This window comes from Callionymus lyra, chromosome 11 (assembly GCF_982586985.1).
Source record: "Callionymus lyra chromosome 11, fCalLyr1.hap1.1, whole genome shotgun sequence".
In the NCBI taxonomy this organism is placed as follows: Eukaryota; Metazoa; Chordata; class Actinopteri; order Syngnathiformes; family Callionymidae; genus Callionymus; species Callionymus lyra.
Window position 1 is genome coordinate 277,501 of NC_141828.1, and position 17,929 is coordinate 295,429.

A 17,929-nucleotide genomic window follows, 5' to 3' on the forward strand; every position below is an offset into this window, starting at 1 on the left:
CAGTGTCATAACTTCAGAGTGCACTAGATGGTAGTGATGTGTTGATGAAGCTTCATGAAACAGTGTCATTATCTTCAGAGTCGACTAGATGGTAGTGATGTGTTGATGAAGCTTCATGAAACAGTGTCCTAACTTCAGAGTCCACTAGATGGTAGTTATGTGTTGATGAAGCTTCATGAAAAAGTGTCTTTATCTTCAGAGTCCACTAGATGGTAGTGATGTGTTGATAAAGCTTCATGAAGCAGTGTCATTATCTTTAGGGTCCACTAGATGGTAGTGATGTGTTGATGAAGCTTCATGAAACAGTGTCATTATCTTCAGAGTCCACTAGATGGTAGTGATGTGTTGATGAAGCTTCATGAAATAGTGTCATTATCTTCAGAGTACACTAGATGGTAGTGATGTGTTGATGAAGCTTCATGAAACAGTGTCATTATCTTCAGAGTCCACTAGATGGTAGTGATGTGTTGATGAAGCTTCATGAAACAGTGTCATTATCTTCAGAGTCCACTAGATGGTAGTGATGTGTTGATGAAGCTTCATGAAACAGTGTCATTATCTTCAGAGTCCACTAGGTGGTAGTGATGTGTTGATGAAGCTTCATGAAGCGGTGTCATAACTTCAGAGTCCACTAGATGGTAGTGATGTGTTAATGAAGCTTCATGAAACAGTGTCATAACTTCAGAGTCCACTAGATGGTAGTTATGTGTTGATGAAGCTTCATGAAACAGTGTCATAACTTCAGAGTCCACGAGATGGTAGTGATGTGTTGATGAAGCTTCATGAAGCGGTGTCATAACTTCAGAGTGCACTAGATGGTAGTGATGTGTTGATGAAGCTTCATGAAACAGTGTCATTATCTTCAGAGTCGACTAGATGGTAGTGATGTGTTGATGAAGCTTCATGAAAAAGTGTCTTTATCTTCAGAGTCCACTAGATGGTAATGATGTGTTGATGAAGCTTCATGAAACAGTGTCATAACTTCAGAGTGCACTAGATGGTAGTGATGTGTTGATGAAGCTTCATGAAACAGTGTCATTATCTTCAGAGTCGACTAGATGGTAGTGATGTGTTGATGAAGCTTCATGAAACAGTGTCCTAACTTCAGAGTCCACTAGATGGTAGTTATGTGTTGATGAAGCTTCATGAAAAAGTGTCTTTATCTTCAGTGTCCACTAGATGGTAGTGATGTGTTGATAAAGCTTCATGAAGCAGTGTCATTATCTTTAGGGTCCACTAGATGGTAGTGATGTGTTGATGAAGCTTCATGAAACAGTGTCATTATCTTCAGAGTCCACTAGATGGTAGTGATGTGTTGATGAAGCTTCATGAAATAGTGTCATTATCTTCAGAGTACACTAGATGGTAGTGATGTGTTGATGAAGCTTCATGAAACAGTGTCATTATCTTCAGAGTCCACTAGATGGTAGTGATGTGTTGATGAAGCTTCATGAAACAGTGTCATTATCTTCAGAGTCCACTAGATGGTAGTGATGTGTTGATGAAGCTTCATGAAACAGTGTCATTATCTTCAGAGTCCACTAGATGGCAGTGATGTGTTGATGAAGCTTCATGAAACAGTGTCATTATCTTCAGAGTACACTAGATGGTAGTGTTGTGTTGATGAAGCTTCATGAAACAGTGTCATTATCTTCAGAGTCCACTAGATGGTAGTGATGTGTTGATGAAGCTTCATGAAACAGTGTCATTATCTTCAGAGTACACTAGATGGTAGTGTTGTGTTGATGAAGCTTCATGAAATAGTGTCATTATCTTCAGAGTCCACTAGATGGTAGTGATGTGTTGATGAAGCTTCATGAAACAGTGTCATTATCTTCAGAGTCCACTAGATGGTAGTGATGTGTTGATGAAGCTTCATGAAACAGTGTCATTATCTTCAGAGTCCACTAGATGGTAGTGATGTGTTGATGAAGCTTCATGAAACAGTGTATTATCTTCAGAGTCCACTTGATTGCGTCTCTGCACTATTTTCCCTTGTTTTGAACAACTCTTGTAATGAAACATCATTTTTAAAGGGATGGCGCCACCTACTGACCTCTGAACAACATGACATGAAGCTTCATCAATACATCAGTAGTTTTTTTCACAATAACAAAAAATTTCACATAAACATGAATTTGAACGTTTCCCTGGGACAAACCCAAAACATAAATATAATTACAGAAATACACGTTTAAACATGAACACTATAGAATTCACACTAGAAATCTTGTAAACATTGTCAAACTAAGATAAAGACAAAATGAAGAATGAAGTCAAAGAAATAATATTTAAATCTTGAAAAAAATAAAAAAAATAAAGAAGAAATAATATCAAATAGATGTCATCAAAATAATATTATTATTACAATATTATGGTAAATAATTATTTTAAATGTATTTTTTATATTTTTAAAATAGAGAAACACGCTTAATTATAGCGTAAGGCCACACACACAAGGACACACAATAAGAGGCAGAGTAACACATACAAGAAAAAATAAACCTAGAAACAAACAAATGAACTAAAACAATATAATACAATATTTATACTAATGTAATTTGTGTCTTCACAGGTGATGTCGCACGTGGCCACGCTCCTCTACTTCCTCCACACCATCTTCTCTGCATTGAGATGGAAAAGAGCCTGAATTCTCCAGATGAACCCAAAAAACAACAAAAACTATTAACTCACTTCTTTCTTTTGTTACTATGAAGTATAACACTGGATACATTTTCTAACTTTTTTTTTTTACTTCCAACAACAATCATAAAACTATTACACAACATTGACATTTGATTTAATTTCAATTAGAAACAAATATTTATATAAAAAAAAAAATCATGAAGCTATTGATTTTTTTTTTTATTTTAATTTTGTTCACAGCAATGTCTAAATTTCCTTTTTATAAATCACTTAATAAATGAATGATTCCACATTTAAGTCCTGAGAAGACGGTGTACATAGATTCCTTTGCAGATTTTTGCATGAAGAGTGAAATAAATTAACTTTAATGGCTCATTTACTGAGAGAGACATTGATTCGTCTGCTTTTGTGGTGAAAAAGGTTGATTTTGTTGTTCAAGTTTTCCGCCAACAAAGTCAACAAGTGGCCTCCAAGTGCACTCTTCTGCCCTCAGGGAGGATAAAGACCAACACAATAGTGTTTTTAGGCAAGAGGACACCCTGGAAAGGTGACTCCAAGATCACTTACCATAATGAATTCTTGCTGGAGTAATCAAGGAATGTGTATCTGACATCACATATCCTAGAGATGGTTAATGAGGCTTTGTGAAGCACTTTCCTATTTAAGTCAGTAGCTGAAGTCCTCACTTGAAAAAAATAGGTGAAAAGTAAAGAAGCTTATGAAGGAAGGTTTATTTCTTTATTAGTCAACAAAAAAAATATTTCAATTAAAAAAAAAAAGTTACTGCAATAAAAACAAAGATGTCACAAACTGTACGGAGCGGAACCCAAGTGCGAGAAAAAGATCTCAAGCAGACGAAGGAACATAAGAATTTACAATTTAATATAAATTAGTCCAACACAAAACTATCAAAGTTCAAAAAAATAATTAATAATAAACGAGTCCAATATCACTCAAAATGTCCAAATGTCCAAAACGTCCACCGAACCGTAGAATAAAACAGGAAAGCAAGAACGGAGAACCAGAGCTGTGTCTCAAATGGCATACTTGTGTACTTAAACTTTTTAGTGCATAAGTGCGTCTCAATAGTATGTGAAATGTAGTGCTCCATGGTCCTTAAAACTCTTCACTGGCTTCCAGTTTCTTTCAGGATCAACTTTAAAATTCTGGTTCTTACTTTCAGATCTATTCATGGTCAGACCTTCCATCAGTGATCTGATCCAGACTTACACCCCAGCTCGGGCTCTGAGGTCTGTGGATCAGAATCTACTTATGGTTCCACGCACACGGTTCAGGACCAGAGGAGAGAAATCTTTTCAGGCTGTTGCTCCTAAGCTTTGGAACCATCTTCTCTGTCTTTGCTCTTGATGGATCTACTGACTCCTTTAAGAAACATCTTAAGACGTTTCTATTTGTTCAGGCTTTTCCTTGAATTTCTGGAACTCCTGTGTTGTTCTCAGTATTATCTTGATCTTTAAAGTATGTACTTTTTTGAGTATTGTTTTGATTGTTTAAGCGCTTTGTGACCCTGGTCTCGAAAAGCGCTATATAAGTAAATATTACTTACTTACTTACTCACTTACTAAATTGTCACTAAAACACACACAAAACTGAGAATGGATCAATGGACACTTTCTACACTAAACGACTCCATCTTAGTGACGTTGACGTTGTAAATTTAGGTCATATATGTATATATATATATATATATATATATATATATACGTATACTTACAGGTGTATTTTCAGCAGCAGTACGAGGATGACACTTCTTCACTGCTGATACCGGCGTAAATATCTCATCAATATTTAGTTTCTCATATTTCTTGATCCAAACCAAACGTGCTGCCAGCAGGTGGCGATAGTGTTCCTACAACTGGTTGAAATCATGGTTAAATAGTAGTAGAAGAAGAAGCTGTTGCGTCATTTCCTGTTAGTGTGTAGCAGCAGAGTTTGATTTGAGACATACTATCTGTGGAGGATTAGTTACTAGTTAGTACGTACACTATCCTGATGATACTAACCAGTGCACTAAGAGAAGGATGTGATTTGAGACACAGCACAGCAAAGAACAGAGGAGAAATTAGGAGGTGAAAACACTCGCTAGTAACAATAACTAAAACAGGCACAAGGAAGGCACTGATCTAGAGAAGAACAAAGACAACCAGCAAAGAAACGCAGCCAATCACCACACGTGTGTTGATCTGGGACACACTGGAGGTTCTTGTGCTGCAGGTGATCACTGATCCAGCCATTATGTGGGAGGAAAAGGAAGAAAACAGTAACTATACAAAATAAAACCACAAATAAAAGAGAAACATAACAAAACAGTTACTTTAATTTAAAAAAAATAACATTTCCAAATTGTTTTCTTTGATCGAAGTTATCTTTTCTGTGGCAGGAGCACATTATGTGCAGGGCTTAAGTATTCCATCCCTCAAAAGCTTAACAAAAATAAAAAGACGTGTAAACTTTGTTGGACCATTTGAAGCAAGTCATCAATCCGACGGACTCAAGCTCCCTCCACATCCGTACCTTCAACGTTGTCGTTGTGGACGATCAACTCGCATTCAAAGTACGTGAGATCCTGGACATGCGGAGCCGAGGCATTCGGATCCTTCGTCGACTGAGGGGTTCACGGCCCGGAGGAAAAGTTCTAGAATCTCCCTTTGTCTCCCTTTGTCCGTCATCCTGGATCCTCTAGGCGCCTCTTAAGATGGGGTTCTGTCAAGTTCCTCTCTTCGTTCTCGCGCAATATCTCTTGGATATATTTGTTCTTAATCTGTCCAAGTCAAACATACACAAACACCGTCAGTATTAACGAAAGTAACCAGTTATTATAAGTTGTTAGACTTTGTTATACCAGTAGATGTCACTAGTTAGAATTACATACTGTCAGACTAAAATTATTATACACTATATGTATACACCATACTTAAATTAATGCTAAACGATAATCAAAATATAAAGTATAAATTACTCGCTTGATCTAAGAGCTTAATCGTTTGACTACACATTCACAATCAACATTCCACTCCAGACTGATTCACACTGTTGACAAGCTTGAACGGAATTAAAGATACGACACCAGTTATTTAAAACATCTGTTTATCTGCCAATCACACCTTAAATTGTAGATCAAAGAACGAAGCAAGACACAGCCGGGAAAGGGGGGCTAAAAGACTGAACCCCCCACCGAGAACATTTGAATGATTAGATTACAAGAAAACAAATCAGGATGTCTCTCTACGGGGGATCCTGACACAGGGAACTTGAAAGGACCATTTGGCCAGAAAGGACGACCCCCTGGGCGGGAAATTTGCCTTAAATATAGATGTTTCTATAAATCGGGACCTTTTCTCCCGGGACTATTGACCTGTACAGTCGCCGGGAGAACGTGTGTCCGGTCGCGATCGTAAAGCTTGTATTTTGTTTGACTTGGAGCGGCGAATAAACGACCCGTGACACACTCTTGATTGTCCATCTTTCTCCACGAAGCGATGTATAAGAACCGGAAGTGACGTCGTGTTGGAGCGACTAGAATGGACTCCGTGTTTTGACCGTTTTAATAAAGATGTGTGGGTCACCAGTGACCTTGGTAACTAGCATGTTCGCTATATTAGCATGACATTGGTCGCATGAACATTTAGAAACTGTTTATTTGACACAGCAAATGATCTATGAAAATGTTAGATGTTCCGTTGGGTAACATGAAGTGTGTTAAAAAAAAATCACGTCCGTGCAGCAGTGAGCACAAAATAATGATAACCCTTCAATTTCTATTCAATTTAATTTCAAGTGTCTTATCATAACGACGTTATCTCACGAGACTTGACAGTTTAAATCAGAATAAATTGGATAAAAGAAAAACAGATCCAGCAGCTCAACACTGAGTGAATCACAGCGTGGCAGTGTCAAGAAAAGATTCCCTTTAGAAGGCAGAAACCTTGATCAGCACCAGACTCCAGTGACGGCCTCCTGCTGTGAGCGGCTAGGAGGGTGGATGGTGGCGTAGACGGAGGGACGGAGAGAAGGAGTGAGGGAGGATACAGTGAGAGAAGAGAGTATAGAAGAGTCCAGGGAGGGTCATGGATCGTTGACGTGGTGCAGATCCTGGATCAGCTGCAGCTCTCGTGTTATCTCAGGGTTGAAGAAGAAGCTTCGTCACGTAAAGTATAAACAAACTGCTGTGCAAAGATGAAATGCAAATATGAAGTCGTCATCCAAACAAAGATGTTTGTTGTTAGTTAATTAGTCACATGACCTGTCGTCACCTTGCGGCTCTATTTCTGTTGCAGATGAACCGGAGTAGTTCACGTTGATTGTATGTTGGATTTTTCATTCACACATTTTTCTGTGGAAGCAGTCGCTACGGGAGGAGAGAAACAGAAACAGGAACAAAAACTCAGGGACATGGATTAACGATTATAATCTGGCCCCTGTTGCTGCTGAAGAGGCAACTTCAATCACTGCTGCTGTGGAGGTTATTTCCTGGGAGAGCAAACGGCGCCATTAGACTCAGGAAACAGAAAGGTCTCAAAATAAAATGACCATTTTTTTACACAAAGATCGATTTGGATACTTTACTTTCTATTTTATTAATCAAACCTCGACACAGTCTGATTGTGAATCTGAGTCAACTGACCACCATGTTTGTGACTCACGGGTTCATTTAAAGATTCGGAAACGGCGCCATTGTGTATTTGTTTTGAAAATAAACTTCCTGTGTGTAATACAAATACGAGCTCGCAGCCCTGGTATCACTAACTGTCTGTAACTTCACTCCAGCTTCACAGTCTCCCCGAGGCCCTGAATTCCTGTGGTCTCAGAAAATCAATCTCTTCACCTGCTGAGCAGCGACGAGCCTCTCAGGTACTCCGGAGAAGACTGGGCGTGTCTGCGCCTGCTCACAACAACAGGACGAGCTCGACTGCAAACGTATCCCATAAGGTTCAGGGACACCTGCCGCTGCTCCGTTAGCTCAAGAACCTCTTCCAAAGATGGCCGCTACCGCCGCAACCCCCATGGAGACCCTTCCTCAAGGACTCGGGATCTGCACCACCTTCCCAGACATATTCTTCCTGCCGGAACTGGTGAGTCGTCGCCGGGGACTTTGAAGGTTACATTTCATTGATTGTGCATTTTTGACTCAGTTTTGATTCTTAAATGCGACGTTATTGCCTTTTGTATTTCACTGAATGACACTTTAAAAATGGATCTTATTTCAGGTTTATTTTTTTGGGTCATGATCAAGTTTTCTGGAACTAAATCTACTCATGAGATTTTTATTTTTTGAGAATATAACATACTGTAAGTTCATAAAAGTTTAGTTTAATTGACCAATTATAATAATAACAAATTCAATTAGAAAAATATAAAATTGTAGTATTTTAGTATAGTATTTTTTTTTTTACTTATCTATTTATTATTGCTATTGTTATTTTTATTTTTTTCACTTCTATTTACGTGATGATCTTTTATTATTATTGTTTAAATGTAATGTTTCTTTGTGTGTGTTGTTTTGTGTTGTTTGATTATGAAAATAAAAAATAATCTGCAGGTTATTTAACATTTTCCTTCTGGAGAGTGAAACGAGTTTTCCTTGTTCAGTTCAGTTCAGTTCACTTGTGAAATTGACTCTTGATTATTATGATATTGTGAGCCAATAATAAATCATCATGTTGGGTCTTAATGCAAAAGCAATAATATTGATTAAACTCACTTTAATGGCACATTTGTTTTTACCGTTGGTCACATTCTTCTCAGCGTATCATCTTTGTTGTTGAAATCAAGCTCCTTTACACACATTAGCCGAAATGTTCCTGATCAGAGAAGGTTATATCAATATCCTCATTTAATTACAGTGACTTAAGTGACTTACAGTGTGTGTTAAATACTCACATTCTTTTGGATCAAGAGTTTTTATTCATTATCCCTGAACATTTTTGCCATGTTGGGATATTTTTGCTACAATAGCTAAGCTATGTTTTTTGTGTTTACTTAATTTCTAGAATTGACCCTAAAGTTGTTTTATTTTAGTGGCAGCCAGAGTTTCTGAGCGTTATACTTCTATCTATTAATACTATTAATACTATCTCTTGAGAACTACAGTATCATCGATTTAGGAAAACCCAGAGAGAAACCACCAGCAGAAGAACGGATGAATCTCTATCATCCAGTTGCTCCACGAAGGTTCACGAAGTAACCTTTTGATCCGGAGCAGGATCGTGACTTCAGAACATGTCATCCAGGGGCGGAGCAGGAACAATGCTCAGTGTTTTTAATCACAACTGGAAGACGGGAGGGGCAGATTCAACAAAGGTGCCGTTCACATGCTCTTTTTACTGCGGCTGATTAAACAAGAAAACACTTGAAAGAAAAATCGTCAGCCGTTCTTGATCTAATCGTTGGTAAGTTTCCAGATGTACAAAAGGTTGTGAAGTAATACGCGTAAAACATGGTCATGATGAGGAACTTACTGCGTCTTGGAGAGAAGAACATTTACTACATGTCAGGAGAGTTGAGTTTCCACATTAGTGGATCTAAAATAGAATTTCTGGAGGTTCTGGACATCTCCCTAAATTAGTATGTAAACATATGGTTGAAATGTCATCAATGTGTACATCTTTTAATTTCAATGGGTGTCTTCAATCCTCCTTACTCCCTATTTCTCTGGACCTTTTCACGAAAGAAAGTTATACATATATATATATATATATATATATATACATACATTTAAAATAGTAGGTGTGTCCGCCTGATCTTCATTTCTCATAGACCAGTGATGGCTCCACAAAATTGTCTTACTTTGTGAAAAGGTCCAGAGAAAAAGGGAATAAGAAGGATTGAAATTAAAATATGTACAAATCCATATGTTCACATACTAACTTAGGAAGATGTCAAGAACCTCCAGAAATACTATTTTAGCTTAAAGATCAACTAATGTGAAAACTCAACTCTCCTGACATGTAGTGAATGTTGTTCAAGACGCAGTAACTTCTCATCATGACCATGTTTTACACTTTATTACTTTATAAAGTTGCTCTGAAATCTTGGCGAACGAGAGGTTACGAGAGTCCATTATGTATGTAAATGCATTTTTATTCAATTAAAAAACTAAAATATATCAAACAACAAATAACTAATAAAGAAAATCTTAATGGTTCATTCAACATAATCTTTTTTTTTGTTTTTATTAAAAATACATAAAATTGAAAATTTTAATTATGCTTAATTTTATGCAAATGTATTACATGTGTTTTTGGTAAAAATAGTAACATGCCATTAGTTTCATCTTTTTTCTTAACTTTTTTTTTAACTTACTTTTTACCTGATTTAACTTTGTCCAATTCAGATCAAATAATATTTATATAACATTTTTACTTTCACTTTGGCCCTTCCATGGACAATATTCATATATAAAACTTACTTACTTACTTTATAAAACACACAATGAAATTCTGATTTTATTTCGGTCATATTTCTATAAACGAAGCCACGTGACCCGAATCTCTGCCATCATCAGACAAAAGGCGAACATTTCTCTGAACGCTGGAGGATCTCAGAGCTCCTGCAGGACTGGATTCAAGCGACTCAGGTTTCAGTTGTGGATCCGAGCAGGTGTTGTGTTCCTGTTGTGTCGGGTGTTGATCAAGACTGGAAGGGAAAAACTGTTCATGTACTTAAGAAGGAGAAACTGATTTTTTAGGAATGAGAGCCGAGTATTGAAACTTGTTTACACGGAAACATTCAAAACAATTCCTTTTTTCAATGTCAAGGATTTGCTCAATGCCTGGGATGATGTGTTGATTCAAGTGTGTGTTGTTGTGATGTGTGACTCTATTGTATCATCAGTGTGTGTGTGTGTGTTGTTGTGATGTGTGACTCTATTGTATCATCTGTGTGTGTGTGTTGTTGTGATGTGTGACTCTATTGTATCATCAGTGTGTGTGTGTGTGTTGTTGTGATGTGTGACTCTATTGTATCATCAGTGTGTGTGTGTGTTGTTGTGATGTGTGACTCTATTGTATCATCTGTGTGTGTGTGTTGTTGTGATGTGCGACTCTATTGTATCATCAGTGTGTGTGTGTTGTTGTGATGTGTGACTCTATTGTATCATCAGTGTGTGTGTGTGTGTTGTTGTGATGTGTGACTCTATTGTAACATCTGTGTGTGTGTGTTGTTGTGATGTGTGACTCTATTGTATCATCAGTGTGTGTGTGTGTGTTGTTGTGATGTGTGACTCTATTGTATCATCAGTGTGTGTGTGTGTGTTGTTGTGATGTGTGACTCTATTGTATCATCTGTGTGTGTGTGTTGTTGTGATGTGCGACTCTATTGTATCATCAGTGTGTGTGTGTTGTTGTGATGTGTGACTCTATTGTATCATCAGTGTGTGTGTTGTTGTAATGTGTGACTCTATTGTATCATCAGTGTGTGTGTGTTGTTGTGATGTGTGACTCTATTGTATCATCAGTGTGTGTGTGTGTTGTTGTGATATGTGACTCTATTGTATCATCAGTGTGTGTGTTTTGTTGTGATGTGTGACTCTATTGTATCATCAGTGTGTATGTGTTTTGTTGTGATGTGTGACTCTATTGTATCATCAGTGTGTGTGTGTTGTTGTAATGTGTGACTCTATTGTATCACAAGTGTGTGTGTGTGTTGTTGTGATGTGTGACTCTATTGTATCATCAGTGTGTGTGTGTTGTTGTGATGTGTGACTCTATTGTATCATCAGTGTGTGTGTGTGTTGTTGTGATATGTGACTCTATTGTATCATCAGTATGTGTGTTTTGTTGTGATGTGTGACTCTATTGTATCATCAGTGTGTGTGTGTTTTGTTGTGATGTGTGACTCTATTGTATCATCAGTGTGTGTGTGTTGTTGTAATGTGTGACTCTATTGTATCATAAGTGTGTGTTGTTGTGATGTGTGACTCTATTGTATCATCAGTGTGTGTGTGTTGTTGTGATGTGTGACTCTATTGTATCATCAGTGTGTGTGTGTTGTTGTGATGTGTGACTCTATTGTATCATCAGTGTGTGTGTGTTGTTGTGATGTGTGACTCTATTGTATCATCAGTGTGTGTTTGTACAAAACTCTCTTTTCATTGAAATATTGACATTAAAAAATGATCTTAAGCTCCGCCCACTGAAAACACTTTTTGTTTTTCTGGAGATGAAATCTCAAGCATGGAGGTTTGTCACCGTGTGTCATCCATCTGGGAAGTCTCCACATCCAAGGGACTCGTTGTGTAAACAAAGTGTGATCACAGCTGGAGGAGTGAAGCCATTATTACGTCATAGTGGACTCTCGTAACCTCTCGTTCGTCCAGATTTCAGAGCAACTTTATAAAGTAATAAAGTGTAAAAAATGGTCATGATGAGAAGTTACTGCGTCTTGGAGAACATTTACTTCATGTCAGGAGAGTTGAGTTTCCTGTTAGTTTCCCTTTAAGATATAATACGGACGACTTGGAGAAACTTCACTGAATCGCTCTTCACCCTCTTCGCCCGTAGAGGGCGCTGACTTGTGTGTTTTCTTTATTTCTTAATCTTTATCTATTTTATAATAGTTTTAACATTGGTTTGTGACGTCATCATGTCTGTCGTCTCTGGATATGATTTCGAGGCGCTGAGAAAAACGACCCTCATCGTTGCCAACACAAGAATCCACGTTCATGACATGTTAATATTTCATGTTGACTCACTTGTTTTGAACTTCCTGGACACGTGGTTTCGTTGGTTCGATCTCGATTTTTTTGAAGTATTGTTTTTTTAATGCAGTGTCTTTGTGTGTGTTTGTGATGAGTGTGTAGAAAGTATCTCTGATGTTCTGGTGCAGACGACAGGTTGTTAATTGTTTACCTTTAGTTGTTTTTTAATAATTTTTGTTTATTCTGTTTGATGTATGTTATGACGTTATGTTACCGTGTGACAACCAAACTGCTTCAAAGCAGAGTTGAAATACAATGTTTTTATAACATTGATGTTCTGAGAGAATTGTTCAGGTTCAATAAGAGCCTTTAATTCGTTTCGTGAACAAATGTACAATCACACTATTGCAGAAATGACTACAGCTACTGGTGACTGTGACTGAAATTCAATCTTAACTATTCAATCAGTGAAATCCAGGAGCCACGCCCGGCAGGCGCTATCGAGTTCCTCCAGAAAGAATGCGGCCGATTGTTATTCCCATGAAAGAATTATATGTGTGGAGAGAAACACTCCTTCGATGTGAGCTTGATAACAGTCGCTGTTGTTTGATCAAGACGCTGTTTTATTGATCTATGGAGGGGCGACATGGAAGTTCACCGGGAGGCGACGGTTCTTGACGAGAGGAGACGCCACGTTTGAACACACACCTCGTTGTGTCGAGCACAAATGACAACGTGTCGTTGAGAAGTGATGAACAGTGTATAGCACAGTGACCATGATGTGATTAAATACAGCTTTTTTTCTAGTGATGTGTTGATGAAGCTTCATGAAACAGTGTCATTATCTTCAGAGTCCACTAGATTATAGTGATGTGTTGATGAAGTTTCATGAAACAGTGTCATTATCTTCAGAGTCCACTAGATGGTAGTGATGTGTTGATGAAGCTTCATGAAACAGTGTCATTATCTTCAGAGTCCACTAGATGGTAGTGATGTGTCGATGAAGCTTCATGAAACAGTGTCATTATCTTCAGAGTCCACTAGATGGTAGTGATGTGTTGATGAAGCTTCATGAAACAGTGTCATTATCTTCAGAGTCCACTAGATGGTAGTGATGTGTCGATGAAGCTTCATGAAACAGTGCCATTGTCTTCAGAGTCGACTAGATGGTAGTGATGTGTTGATGAAGCTTCATGAAACAGTGTCATTATCTTCAGAGTCCACTAGATGGTAGTGATGTGTTGATGAAGCTTCATGAAACAGTGTCATTATCTTCAGAGTCCACTAGATGGTAGTGATGTGTCGATGAAGCTTCATGAAACAGTGCCATTGTCTTCAGAGTCGACTAGATGGTAGTGATGTGTTGATGAAGCTTCATGAAACAGTGTCATTATCTTCAGAGTCCACTAGATGGTAGTGATGTGTTGATGAAGCTTCATGAAACAGTGTCATTATCTTCAGAGTCCACTAGATGGTAGTGATGTGTTGATGAAGCTTCATGAAACAGTGTCATTATCTTCAGAGTCCACTAGATGGTAGTGATGTGTTGATGAAGCTTCATGAAACAGTGTCATTATCTTCAGAGTCCACTAGATGGTAGTGATGTGTTGATGAAGCTTCATGAAACAGTGTCATTATCTTCAGAGTCCACTAGATGGTAGTGATGTGTTGATGAAGCTTCATGAAACAGTGTCATTATCTTCAGAGTCCACTAGATGGCGTATCTGCACTATTTTCCTTTGTTTTGAACAAGTGTTCTAATGAAACATCATTTTTAAAGTGATGGCGCCACCTACTGACCTCTGAACAACATGACACTGTTTCATGAAGCTTTATCAACACATCACTAGTCTTTTCACGAAAAACAAATGTTATATTTATATACCTTTGTATGACATATGGTATGATATGCAACAGAACTTTGGTGATTTAAATTGGCTATTAAATCATATTCTATTTATTTTATGATTTATATTCCAATAACATAGGGCACACGGTGGCGCAGTGGTTAAGGTTGCTGGTTCGCTGACAGGCCAAGCCAACTTGTGACCTTTCTATGTGGAGTTAGTATGTTCTCCCAGTGTTGTGTGGGTTTATTCCAGACACTCCGGTTTCCTCCCACAGTCCAGAAACATACAGAGGTTGATTGAGAACTTGGGGAAATTGACAATACTACACATATATACTTGTTACTACACTATCACAACACCAGAGTCAAGTACTGGACAATACTACACATATATACTTGTTACTACACTATCACAACACCAGAGTCAAGTACTGGACAATACTACACATATATACTTGTTACTACACTATCACAACACCAGAGTCAAGTACTGGACAATACTACACATATATACTTGTTACTACACTATCACAACACCAGAGTCAAGTACTGGACAATACTACACATATATACTTGTTACTACACTATCACAACACCAGAGTCAAGTACTGGACAATACTACACATATATACTTGTTACTACACTATCACAACACCAGAGTCAAGTACTCAACAATACTACACATATATCATTGTACTACACTATCACTATGTATCTTATCGTTGCATCTGATACGCATCAACTCATTCTTGCAACCGACCAAAACAGCCACTGAAGCGTTTCTGTTTGTGAAATATTTCTGTTCCTGCAGATCTGCGGAGGTCTTGTGTGGATCCTGGTGGCCTCCACCAAGGTGGACCCGGTGAACCCTCTGGGCTGGGTCATGTTCGTGTCCGTCTTCTGTTTCTTCATGACGTTCCTCTGGATGATCTTCTTCATGGCCGGCTGTCACCAGAGCAAGTCCAGTTGGGCCGCGGCGGTACGACCCTCACATGTTCACCCCTGACCAAAGTGTATCATCGTTTCCTCTCAACTTGTCAGAGTCATACCTACTAATGAGGAATTTAAGATTGAATTGAAGCTTGACATGACCTTTGACCCTCAACAGGACTTTGTCTACCACTCCATTGCCGTGCTGTTCTACCTGAGCGCTGCAGTGTCGTTGTCCTACATAACCATCCTCCACAAAACCACCAAGAGCTTCAGGATCTACCAGATTGACATCGCTGCTGTGGTGAGAAATCTCTCTTTAATATGATTTTAAATGTTGTTGTTGTTGTTGTACTTTTTTTTTTTCATGTTTTATGTGAATTGATGGAAACTTTCAATAAGAATCTTGATCTTGGTTTTTCTCTCTTGTTTTTCCTTTTAGAATCCATTTTAAAAAAAAAATGTTTGATTGATGCAAATTTTTCAAAACTACTGTTTTAAATTGTTTCTGTTCTATTCATTATTATTCTCTGAAGGTTGGTTTATTTAGAAAAAATCAAATCAAATTTAGTGATTGATGAAGCTTCATGAAACAGTGTCATTATCTTCAGAGTCCACTAGATGGTAGTGATGTGTTGATGAAGCTTCATGAAACAGTGTCATTATCTTCAGAGTCCACTAGGTGGTAGTGATGTGTTGATGAAGCTTCACGAAACAGTGTCATTATCTTCAGAGTCCACTAGATGGTAGTGATGTGTTGATGAAGCTTCATGAAACATTGACATTATCTTCAGAGTCCCCTAGATGGTAGTGATGTGTTGATGAAGCTTCATGAAAAAGTGTCATTATCTTCAGAGTCCACTAGATGGTAGTGATGTGTTGATGAAGCTTCATGAAACAGTGTCATTATCTTCAGAGTCCACTAGATGGTAGTGATGTGTTGATGAAGCGTCATGAAACAGTGTCATTATCTTCAGAGTCCACTAGATGGTGGTGATGTGTTGATGAAGCTTCATGAAACAGTGTCATTATCTTCAGAGTCCACTAGATGGCGTCTCTGCACTATTTTCCTTTGTTTTGAACAACTGTTCTAATGAAACATCATTTTTAAAGTAATGGCGCCACCTAATGACATCTGAACAACATAACACTGCTTCATGAAGCGTTGAAGCTTTCCTTGGGTAGAAATCTCAAACCTGTCAGACAATGTTACAGCTTTTATTAAGAAGTTCACGAAGACCACTCCGGAATGAAACACCTGCTACCGAGTTCAATTACAGGCGGTCATAATGTTAAGGAAAAAATGTCTCACTGTGTCTCTGTGTGTCAACAGGTGTTTTCTTACCTGGCGGTTTCCATGTACTTCGTCCACGCCGTCCTGTCTTCGCTTCGATGGAAATATTTCTGAAGATCAACAGATGCAGCTTCTTCATACGTGTGTGTGTGTTTTACAAGAACACAATTGCACACACAGCCATAGTGAGTCTCCACAAGTCAGATCATCAGGCGTCAAATAGTGAGGACAAATAAAGTAAAGTATTTTAAGATCATTTTCAATCACAAAGTATAAAAAAAGAAAAAAAGATCATCTCATAAAGAGAAGAATAAACATGAGAGGATTTTGTCATTAACTCAAAAACACTTGTTTATTTTAATATCAAACACAGACTCAAATTCAATAAAAACAAATAGCATCTAAATTGACAATCGGATAATGAACGACAAACATGAATCAACACCATTTTAATCTACAAACGATGATTGTTTCGGGGCGAACACATCTGTTCAGGGGTCCACATCGTACAGTGTGATTGTTTTGAGGGGCCGTCAAGCTAAAAGCATTAGAAAAAGAAAAGGAAGATTACGTCTAAAGCCACAAAGACAAACTAAGAGATCAAAGGCTGTAAGTAAAAGAGTGATATTATACCATTAAAATTATATAAAAAAGCAAACTTTAGAGTTTAATTAAAAACCAAGTAGGAAAAAGAAAAGCAGGTAAAACAAACAAATAATTGAATAAATTCTAAAACATAATTGTTATTTAGTTCCTTACAAACCTGTGAACAATAGTAATTTTACTCTGAGATCAAGGGCCAGATAAGTACAGTCAGGGCCACACAAGTAGAGTTAAGGGCCACAGTTTGATCTAATTCAGTGTTTGCAGCAGCTCTTGAAGGAAACAGTATCAGAAAGAGAAGCTTTGGCTGAAGCTCAACTCGATCTGATCGTGATTGTTGAGCCTGAAACTGTTGAATATTAATGCTCTGCCTTTTAAAACGATGATGGAAGAGACGTGAACATGAAATAAGAATAGATCCGGATCAACGATAAATGAAACTGATCATCAAAACAACCAGATTTAAGCTAATGCAGGTGAGATGATTCCAGATGATTCTTGGTCATCATTCAGGTGCATGTTTAGCTCAGAAACCATTAACACTATATAAGATTTATATTAAATAATTATATATATTACATATTCCGGACAAGATGAAGGAAACAAATCTTTAAAATCTATGAAGCTAAAAGGAAGTATTTTTTAAATGTTGATCGTTTGAAAGTTCACAGACGTCTTCAATGATTTGTTTGTTCTACAGTGAATCTGTGCAACTATGGGATGGATTCTTGTTTCATTCTTAACAAAAATAAATCCATCCTCAGAACATTCGACTGATGAGATTTTGACTGAACTGAATATTGTTGACTTTCATCGTTCATTGAACACATTGCAAAATGATCGACATCATCTTTTGATGACAGTGAAGGAGTCATGTGTTCAACCTCAAAACAAACGTGTTATATTTCATAATAAAAGTGTTTTTCTGTGAATTAAAACGTTTACTTTT

At 37.6% G+C, this 17,929-nt stretch overlaps 2 protein-coding genes across 2 annotated transcripts in view; both read left to right on the forward strand.

The window, feature by feature from the left end:
• LOC148068874 (myelin and lymphocyte protein-like) overlaps nucleotides 1-3,025 on the forward strand; it is a 13,031-nt gene extending 10,006 nt beyond the window's left edge. Inside the window, exon 4 of the mRNA XM_087802510.1 lies at nucleotides 2,576-3,025. Coding sequence (XP_087658636.1) covers nucleotides 2,576-2,650 — 75 coding nt within the window. The 3' untranslated portion in view covers nucleotides 2,651-3,025. The remainder of the gene's footprint in view (nucleotides 1-2,575) is intronic.
• A 4,404-nt stretch (nucleotides 3,026-7,429) lies between these two features.
• LOC148068875 (myelin and lymphocyte protein-like) lies at nucleotides 7,430-17,900 on the forward strand. Its single transcript, XM_087803292.1, has 4 exons — nucleotides 7,430-7,739; nucleotides 14,965-15,132; nucleotides 15,262-15,387; nucleotides 16,417-17,900. The coding sequence occupies exons 1-4, from the start codon at nucleotides 7,647-7,649 to the stop codon at nucleotides 16,489-16,491; spliced, it is 462 nt and encodes a 153-aa protein (XP_087659418.1). The 5' UTR covers nucleotides 7,430-7,646; the 3' UTR covers nucleotides 16,492-17,900.
• Nucleotides 17,901-17,929: the final 29 nt, after the last annotated feature.